The sequence below is a fragment of the Centropristis striata genome, chromosome 22 (assembly GCF_030273125.1).
Source record: "Centropristis striata isolate RG_2023a ecotype Rhode Island chromosome 22, C.striata_1.0, whole genome shotgun sequence".
Classification (NCBI taxonomy): Eukaryota; Metazoa; Chordata; class Actinopteri; order Perciformes; family Serranidae; genus Centropristis; species Centropristis striata.
This window is the reverse complement of record NC_081538.1, coordinates 31,780,334-31,790,190: the sequence shown is the minus strand read 5'-3', so window position 1 is coordinate 31,790,190 and position 9,857 is coordinate 31,780,334. Positions and strand designations below refer to the sequence as shown.

Below are 9,857 nucleotides of genomic sequence, written 5' to 3'. Positions count from 1 at the left end.
TCTGACCTGTCTCCCTCCCTGCCTGTCTGTCTCCAGCGGTGGAGACCCTGTCTGTCTGTCTCTGACCTGTCTGTCTCCCTGCCTGTCTGTCTCACCTGTCTGTCTCTGACCTGTCTCCCTCCCTGCCTGTCTGTCTCTGACCTGTCTGTCTCCCTGCCTGTCTGTCTCACCTGTCTGTTTCTGACCTGTCTCCCTTCCTGTCTGTCTGTCTCTTACCTGTCTGTCTCCCTGCCTGTCTGTCTCTGACCTGTCTCCCTCCCTGCCTGTCTGTCTCTGACCTGTCTGTCTCCCTGCCTGTCTGTCTGTCTCTGACCTGTCTGTCTCTGACCTGTCTGTCTCCCTGCCTGTCTGTCTCCAGCGGTGGAGACCCTGTCTGTCTCACCTGTCTGTCTCCCTCCCTGCCTGTCTGTCTCTGACCTGTCTGTCTCCAGCGGTGGAGACCCTGTCTGTCTGTCTCTGACCTGTCTGTCTCCCTGCCTGTCTGTCTCCAGCGGTGGAGACCCTGTCTGTCTGTCTCTGACCTGTCTGTCTCCCTGCCTGTCTGTCTCACCTGTCTGTCTCTGACCTGTCTGTCTCCCTGCCTGTCTGTCTCCAGCGGTGGAGACCCTGCCTGTCTGTCTCTGACCTGTCTGTCTCCCTGTCTGTCTGTCTCTGACCTGTCTGTCTCCCTGCCTGTCTGTCTCTGACCTGTCTCCCTCCCTGTCTGTCTGTCTCTGACCTGTCTGTCTCCCTGCCTGTCTGTCTCCAGCGGTGGAGACCCTGTCTGTCCCCCCGGCGGAGACCCAGAGCAGCAGTGTGTGGCTGATTGTGGGCGTGGTGGTGCCGGTGCTGCTGGCGCTCTTCATCATCATCATCCTCTACTGGAAGCTGTGCGGCTCGGAGAAGCTGGAGTTCCAGCCGGACGCCATCAACACCATCCAGCAGCGGCAGAAGGTCAGAGGTCAACAGGAAGTGTGTTGGACAGCAGGTTTCCCGCGGTGCTAACAGCTGTTGTGGTGTCTCTCTCAGCTTCAGGCTCCCAGCGTCAAAGGCTTCGACTTCGCCAAGCTCCACCTGGGCCAGCACAGCAAGGACGACATCATGGTGATCCAGGAGCCTGGCCCGCTGCCCGCCCCCGTCAAAGAGGCCACGCCCTCCGACGGCGGCGACCTCAACACGCCCAAATCCAAAGGGTCGTCCACCAAGGTGACGCGGTCCAGCCGCCGGCGGGGCAGGTAGGACCGCGTTCACATGGTACTATCTGTTCAAAACGCTTCAACACGAGTTCATCAGCTGCAGGAGGAGATATTTATCCTGATTTTTGTTCATTTTAACCCTCTGGAGTCTCCAAAAGCACCAAAGCATGACTTCATGACATCAGATGTAAAAACAAAGCAAAAAAAGACACAAAATTACTAAAAAAAGACACAAAATGACCCAAAAAAGACACAAAATGACAAAAAAAGACACAAAATAACCCAAAAAAAAGACACAAAATTAGTTACAAAGACAAAAAGACACACATTATTTTATTGTCTGTTTTCATTCTTATTTTTTGTAAAGCACTTTGTGTTGCATTTATATGTATGAAAAGCGCTATATAAAGAAAGTTTGATTTGATTTGAAAATGACTAAAAAAGACACAAAATGACGAAAAAGACAGAAGACACAAAATTACTAAAAAAAATTGACACAAAATGACCAAAAAAAGACACAAAATGTCCAAAAAACACACAAAAAAGACACAGAAATACACAAAATGACCAAAATTGTTGGGCTAAACACACAAGACCCAAATCAAATAGAGTCCCACTAGAATAAAAACCAGAGTTGATGACAAGATCACACACAATCACAAGATCACATTTATGTTGGTTTTTCTTTGTTTCTTTTTGGTTCTAAATGTTGATCCAGTAAGTCAGAATAAAAAATCAATTATTATTATTATCAGGTCATATAGGTGGAAAATATACCAACATGGTATTTAAACATTAACATTATTAACAGGCAGGATGAAAAGGATTCAGAAATGAATAAAATAGCCCAAAACTCCGTAGAGTTAAATTTAGAATTTGTTTTTTATTTTCCAAAATATGTCTTAAATTTTGAACAAGCATGCTTGTGCAGTTTCACAGTCTCTTGTGTCGTTTTTGGTATTTATTTGTTAGTTTTGACTTTATGATATTTTATCTAAGATTGAAATGTTGCAAGAATGACGTCAGATCTTTAATCTCCGCCCATGATCAAATATTTATTCACAAAATAAGAGAAAGAAACAAAACTTTATTTATTTACATATTAATAAGATGGGAGGTAAAGTTCAGACTGTCGTGTCTCTGGTCGCCAGGCTCAGCCCGTCAGACGGCGACTCGTTAGGAAGCGACCAATCGAGCGGCAGAGAGTCAGCAGAAGAAAACACCCGCCCTGTGGCCACGCCCAGCGAGGGGAAACAGCACAGGAAGACGCCCAAAAATGGTCAGAGACACTGTGACATCACCAGCTAAACATTATAAAAATAATTATTCATAATTTAATTCATAATATTGTTCAGGATATGTTGTTATGCTCTTTTATGTCAGTAGGTTGTATTTAACCGTGTTCTGGTAAGTTTGTTCTGACTTAAAAGTAACATGTTGCAGTGTGCTGCGACACAGTGTTTAACAGCCCAATGTTCAGATGGCCCTATGTTCAGATGGCCCAATGTTCAGATGGCCCTATGTTCAGATGGCCCAATGTTCAGATGGCCCTATGTTCAGAAGGTCCAATGTTCAGATGGTCCAATGTTCAGATGGCCCTATGTTCAGATGGCCCAATGTTCAGATGACCCAGTGTTCAGGTGGCCCTATGTTCAGATGGCCCTATGTACAGATGGCCCAATGTTCAGATGACCCAGTGTTCAGATGGCCCTATGTTCAGATGGCCCTATGTTCAGATGGCCCTATGTTCAGATGGTCCAATGTTCAGATGGCCCAATGTTCAGATGGCCCAATGTTCAGATGGCCCAATGTTCAGATGGCCCAATGTTCAGATGACCCAGTGTTCAGATGGCCCTATGTTCAGATGGCCCTATGTTCAGATGGTCCAATGTTCAGTTGGCCCAGTGTTCAGATGGTCCAATGTTCAGATGGCCCTATGTTCAGATGGCCCAATGTTCAGATGGCCCAATGTTCAGATGGCCCTATGTTCAGATGGCCCAATGTTCAGATGACCCAAAGTTCAGATGACCCAGTGTTCAGATGGCCCAATGTTCAGATGGCCCTATGTTCAGATGGCCCTATGTTCAGATGGCCCAGTGTTCAGATGGCCCTATGTTCAGATGGTCCAATGTTCAGATGGCCCAATGTTCAGATGGCCCAATGTTCAGATGGCCCAGTGTTCAGATGGCCCTATGTTCAGATGGCCCTATGTTCAGATGGCCCAATGTTCAGATGGCCCAATGTTCAGATGGCCCTATGTTCAGATGGCCCAATGTTCAGGTGGCCCAATGTTCAGGTGGCCCAATGTTCAGATGGCCCAATGTTCAGATGGCCCAATGTTCAGGTGGCCCAATGTTCAGGTGGCCCAATATTCAGGTGGCCCAATGTTCAGATGGCCCAATGTTCAGATGGCCCAATGTTCAGATGGCCCAATGTTCAGATGGCCCTATGTTCAGATGGCCCAATGTTCAGATGGCCCTATGTTCAGATGGCCCAATGTTCAGATGGCCCTATGTTCAGATGGCCCAATGTTCAGATGGTCCAATGTTCAGATGGCCCTATGTTCAGATGGCCCAATGTTCAGATGGCCCTATGTTCAGATGGCCCAATGTTCAGATGACCCAGTGTTCAGATGGCCCAATGTTCAGATGGCCCTATGTTCAGATGGCCCAATGTTCAGATGGCCCTATGTTCAGATGGCCCTATGTTCAGATGGCCCAATGTTCAGATGGCCCTATGTTCAGATGGCCCAATGTTCAGATGGCCCTATGTTCAGATGCCCAATGTTCAGATGGTCCAATGTTCAGATGGCCCAATGTTCAGATGGTCCAATGTTCAGATGGCCCTATGTTCAGATGACCCAATGTTCAGATGGCCCTATGTTCAGATGGCCCAATGTTCAGATGGCCCAATGTTCAGATGGCCCTATGTTCAGATGGCCCAATGTTCAGATGACCCAGTGTTCAGATGGCCCAATGTTCAGATGGCCCTATGTTCAGATGGCCCTATGTTCAGATGGCCCAATGTTCAGATGGCCCTATGTTCAGATGCCCAATGTTCAGATGGTCCAATGTTCAGATGGTCCAATGTTCAGATGGCCCTATGTTCAGGTGGCTCAAAAGTCCATCTGTAGAAAGTCCTTTATCCCAAAAAGAAACACCCATTTCTTTCTACTTACACATTCTCCTGCAAAGGTATTCTTATGTTGAATATCTGAGGCAATCGAGGTTGAGCAGCGTTTTCCTTCATATCTTGTTATTCTGCAGAATAATTAGCAATAAGTCATAACTCTGCTGCTGGAGGGTGGAAGTTACACAAACTCAAAATGGAGTTAATCAAATTGCATGTGAATTAAGTGTGAACTGATTTGATTTAACCAGATGTGATATGATCATTTAATTTTGATCGTTTTCTCTGACATTTATCATTTACCGTTAATAACACAAAATTGACATATACCATTTCAAGAAAGCTGGATGGAAGTAATAAAAATAATAAAATGGAACTGATAAAAATGCCTGTGAATAAACACATGATCAAGTTTAACAAACTTGGTTGATCTTTTATTTAAAGTATTTAAAGTTTTCTTGTATGTTAGCGGATCTTTACCTGCAAACTTGAATATTGTGTTTCCTCCCTGAAAAAAGGTTTGCAGAGCTTTTGTTGTTGTTGTTGTTGTTGTTGTTGTTGTGAGGAGAGAAAACAGAAGAAGGGATGAAAGAAGAAACAAGTCTGTTCTGTTTTGTAAAACATCATCTGTCTTTTCTTTCTGCTGCTGGACTGAAGGGAGGAACAAGATGGGTACGTGAACACCTTCATATCCTCTCTGACACATGAAGTTGCTCCCATCAGCGTCTAATCCATTTACATCAACATGAATCAGCAGGAAGTGCAACACAGAGAGCAACAGACTCTGAATTATGAATTAAATATTATTTCCTCCGTCGCTCCCTCAGGCAGCGGACCAGACGAGCTTCTCTCCTCGTCCTCCATCTTCGACCACGTCGACCGTCTGTCTCGCGGCTCGTCCGACGGCACGCGTCGCCAGGCCAACAAGGTGCAGCTGATCGCCATGCAGCCGCGCCCGAGCCCGCCGCCGCTGCACGCGCCGCCCCAGCTGAGCCCCACCCTCACCGAGAAGGTCAGCACAGAGGTGAGAAAAACGAGCCGCCGCGCCCTCGCTGCTCGCCACGAGCCCCTTTAAGATGCCTCTGACATCAGCGGCGCTGTGCTCCTGCAGGTGGCGCTGAGACACAAGTCGGAGATCGAGCATCACCGGAACAAACTCCGGCAGCGCGCCAAGAGGCGGGGCCAGTGTGAGTTTCCCTCCATGGATGACATCATGGACGCGTTTGGAGACGGGCCGGTGCAGAGCGAGGTGGCGCAGCGTCTCTACAGCTCCGCCCACGACCACATGGACTGCATCCTGCAGAGCGACGCCCACTCCCCGCCCACGCCCACCGACTCCCGCAGGAGGTCAGACCTGTTGTTTATTGTTTTATTGTGATCCCTTTCCGAGCACCACACGATAATTCTACTCCTTCAAGAATCCTCACGAGCACTTATTGATGCACTAATGGCTCTTACTGCACTAGACCTTCATTGTTTGCTTTTTTCTTTCTGTAAGTCGCTTTGGATAAAAGCGTCTGCTAAATTACTAAATGTAAGAAAAAAGAAACAAAAGAAAAGAAAAAACAAAACAAAACAAAACAAAAAAGAAAACCAAGAATATAAAAGATAGCAAATCTTCAAAATCAGGATATTTTATAAATTCTTTTCATTTTATACATTTAATGCACTATAGCTACATTCATTGCGTAACAGTTAATATAGCTAACTAACATATTATTCTATATTTATAATAGTACATTAATAGTAATAAAGTTCATTTATTAATAACAATTTCATAATTAGTATATGTATCCATCTGTTAAATATATTTCCTGACCCATAACACTGATATTTTCTACCATCTGGGATATTTTATCGAGGTACCTAGCGTTGGCGCTTCACCCCAAGAATCCTGATTTCAGTCGTTCCTGCAGAATGAACTCCTATTGTTTCTTGTTATTGTTTGTCTGTCTGACCAGAGGGAGGCGCTCTCCCCGGGGTCGGCGGGCTCAGCCAGGACCTGGAAGTCTTCCTGATACAGACAGAGACCGTCTGCTCACCGACCACAGCGCCACCTACAGGAAGTACCCCGGCCTCAACAACGTGGCCTACATGGTGAGAACAGTTGATCAGTGTTTGAACAGCGAGCGGTACAACTCACTGAACCGTTGCTCTGTTTTCTCTCTCTCACAGTCGGACCCCGACCTGCCCCCCGACCACGGCAGCCCCTCCCCCACCGACGAGGTGTTTGACTCCGCCCCGGCCCCGCCCCCCTACATGCCCCCCCAGCCCTCCATCGAGGAGGCGCGGCAGCAGATGCACTCCCTTCTGGATGACGCCTTCGCCCTGGTGTCGCCGTCCTCACAGGGCAGCGCCGGGGTGAGCGGGGTAAGCCCCGCCCTGCCTAGCCCCTCCCCCCAAACCCGCCCCCCAGGCAGGCAGTGGGGCTCGTACCCAGCTGCCCCCTCTCACAGCCCCTTCTCTGCTGTGAGTGTGTCGTCCTGCAGCTGAGGCCATTTTCAGTCCGTCAGGACTCCATATTTAACTTTTAATTTTCTTCTCATTCTTTCTGCAGAGGTATGCAGAGCTGGGGATGTCCCCCACCTCGGTCCAGGGCCTGCTGCAGAGGTCAGTGAGCACGCTTAAAACCAGGTGCAAGTCTGTTGGTGGGACCCAATTTTTTATTAGTTTTAGTTTTAATTTCGTTGTGATATTTTGTTTTTCAAATTCAGTTAGTTTTAATGAGTTTTTAGAGTGAGTTTGCTAGTTTTAATTAGTTTTTATTTTTTGGAAAATGCTTATTTTTTTTTTAGTTTATATTAGTTTTAGTCTTAGTTTTAGTTTTTTTTGTAATTGGGTATATGTTGCACTGCAAAAAAGGTGTGTCTAAAAACAGATAAAGATAAAAAACAAGATAAAAACACTAAATCTGAGGGAAATGATCTTGCTGCACGGACAGATAATTTCACTTGACATATCTTCACATATCTTAAATTAATTATATCTTAAATTAAGATTATTAAATCTAGAAATAAGCATGTTGAACACTTAAAATAAGAAATGATCTCTTAAAACAAGATAAATTATCTAACACTTCTAAGTCTAAGTTGTTTTTATTTTGGTAAGAAACAAATAATTTGCAGTGTGGGTGCCAGATTCAATAAGGTCACAATAAATGTTTCCTTTATTTCCTTTGTCTGATCCATCTCAGCCCCAATAAGTTTATTAAGTCATAAAACCAGATAGATGAAATAGATTTCATATCAACCAAAAAGGTTTACGGATGAAAAAATTTGACAAAACGAAAGACATTTTCACTATAATTTTAGTTAGTTTTAGTTCATTTTGTAACCACAAAATACAGTTTTGTTTTTATTTTTGTTTCAGTTAACGAAATTTGTTTTTTCAATTCTAGTTTTTCAACTATAATAACCTTGGTGGGAACTGAACCAGTACTGATTCTCTGTGTGTTCACAGGCAGGGACTAAACTCAGGAGGGTATGTTTCTACTGGAGACCAGCTTCAGGAGTCTGTTTACTCCAGCAGGGGACAGTATGAGGACCCCCCCTCCTCATCAAGACCACGACCTGTAGGGGGCAGCACAGGTAGGGTCATCTGGATGCATTAGTGGTTTTGGTAGTGATTGTTTACAGGTAAACTGCTGTAAAAACTCAGTAGCACTGTTTCCTCCTTAAACTGATTTTATCTGTTACTCTGTTACTCCAGGTGCACAGCTCCACCACTTGACCCAGGTGGGCTTGTCCAGTCAGATCGGTGCGTACCCCGGGGTGGGTCGCAGCATGTCCGGTCCAACCGGCTCCAGTTGGAACCAGCAGCACTCGGATCAGGACCTGTCCAGACCAGGAGCCAGCAGAGAGAGTGTGAGTAGCAAAATCAAACCACACTGGGCTGAACTGAGCCCTTCTGTCATCCTTCACTTATCCGTGAAATACAAAAAGTCTCAATAAATCCTATTGAGATCAATCCAGACCTGCATTGATTAAATCAGTCCCGTCTAGAGCAACTGAAACAAGTCATGTCACTCTTAACGGTTTCTTTACACGTCTTTTATCTGGATTTGTTGCCTGGTCCTGGCCTCACCTCCGTCCTCTCTCCCTACAGGTGCTGTCGTTCCCCGAGTTCTCGTCCTCCTCTGTTTTCCAGATGCCCAGCTCCTCGTTGCGGGACCCGTCGGCGCCGCCTCTCCTCCTGACCTCACCGACCCCGGAGTACCCGCCAGAGGACGCCTCACCGTCCGCCCACACCTCCGCCTCCCTTATAAAGGCTATCAGGGAGGAGCTGCGACGACTGGCCCAGAAACAGGCTGCAGTCACCAGCTACCCTTAGACTGGCCTGGACCTGTTTGGATCAGGACTCAACTGGTTTGTACCATTTTAAACCACAAAGACTGGATTAAAACCACAACCGATCCACACGCTGGACGCTCTTGAGCTAATGTACGTCTGTGCCACTAGACCCAAAATGACTCTGGACCATGATCCATGTCTGAAAAAAAAAAAAAAGACTGTGTCTCCTGACTTAAAGACCTCCGGTAATTCACAGGGTCCCGTCTGTTTGTCCATCATTCTTCAGCTCAGAGTTTGACTCTTCATGTTTCCATTGAAGTGCTTCCTGGTAGATCATTCAAACATCATCCTTCCTGAACATCTGAAGTGGGTCATACTTTTTGAACTTCCGGAGTGGTTCGTCCTTCCGGAGCTTCCAGAGTGGATGGTTGCTCTCGACCTTCTGGAGGGGATGATCCCACCTGGAGTTCATTCTGGACTTCTGACGTAGATCATCCCTCCGGTCTCTCTGGAGTGGATTGTCCTTCCACAGTGGATGGTCGCTCTCAAACTCCTCCTGGAGTTCTGCAGTGGATACTCCCCTCTGGTGGTCTGGAGTTTAAAGTCCTCCATGACCTAATGGAGTGAATTGTCCCTCCTGATCATCTTGTCCTAACCTTCCTGAGTCGATGGTCCCTTCTGATCTTTTGGGGCACTTCATCTTGCGGTTTGTTGCTCCTAAACTTTAGGAGAACATCGTCCCTGTGACCTTTGGAAGTGGCAATTTATTCCTGAAAAACTGGAGTGGATCATATCTACTGACCTTCATGAATAAATCACCCTTCATGTAGTTCTGGAGGGGATGGTCCCAGATGATCCCTTCTAACCCTCTGGGGCGGCTCATCCTTCTAGGAGTTCTGGAGTGAATTGTTCCTTTTGAACCTCTGAAATGATTTGTCCATTCTGACCATCTGGGCGGATCGTCCTTCCAGACCTTCTGGAGTCGGCGGTTGCTCCTGGTTCCTCCGGATCTTCTGGAGTCAATCATCCCTCTCGAAGTTCTGAAGTGGATTGTCCCTCTTGACCTTCTGTGGTGCTAACTGTCAGCCTCATACCATCTCCTCATTGACCACCTATGGCCTTCCACACTCCCATCAGTCACAGGGATCAGGTTTCCGTTCATGAACCATATCAATGAGGTCTTTGCACTGTCGACACCTGGAGGTGGCATACAGTTCCTACGGCGAGGAGACGCAAAACAGGAAAAAAGTATATATAAATATCT

The 9,857-nt window shown here is 46.4% G+C and overlaps 1 protein-coding gene across 1 annotated transcript in view; it reads left to right on the top strand.

The window, feature by feature from the left end:
• si:dkeyp-27e10.3 (UPF0606 protein KIAA1549) overlaps positions 1-9,143 on the top strand; it is an 18,430-nt gene extending 9,287 nt beyond the window's left edge. Inside the window, 12 exon segments of the mRNA XM_059326022.1 lie at positions 749-933; positions 1,009-1,214; positions 2,327-2,454; positions 4,962-4,976; positions 5,132-5,328; positions 5,416-5,651; positions 6,266-6,401; positions 6,480-6,773; positions 6,862-6,914; positions 7,764-7,891; positions 8,013-8,167; positions 8,409-9,143. Of these exon segments, the coding sequence (XP_059182005.1) occupies positions 749-933; positions 1,009-1,214; positions 2,327-2,454; positions 4,962-4,976; positions 5,132-5,328; positions 5,416-5,651; positions 6,266-6,401; positions 6,480-6,773; positions 6,862-6,914; positions 7,764-7,891; positions 8,013-8,167; positions 8,409-8,633 (1,958 nt within the window). The 3' untranslated portion in view covers positions 8,634-9,143.
• The last annotated feature ends 714 nt before the right edge of the window (positions 9,144-9,857 follow it).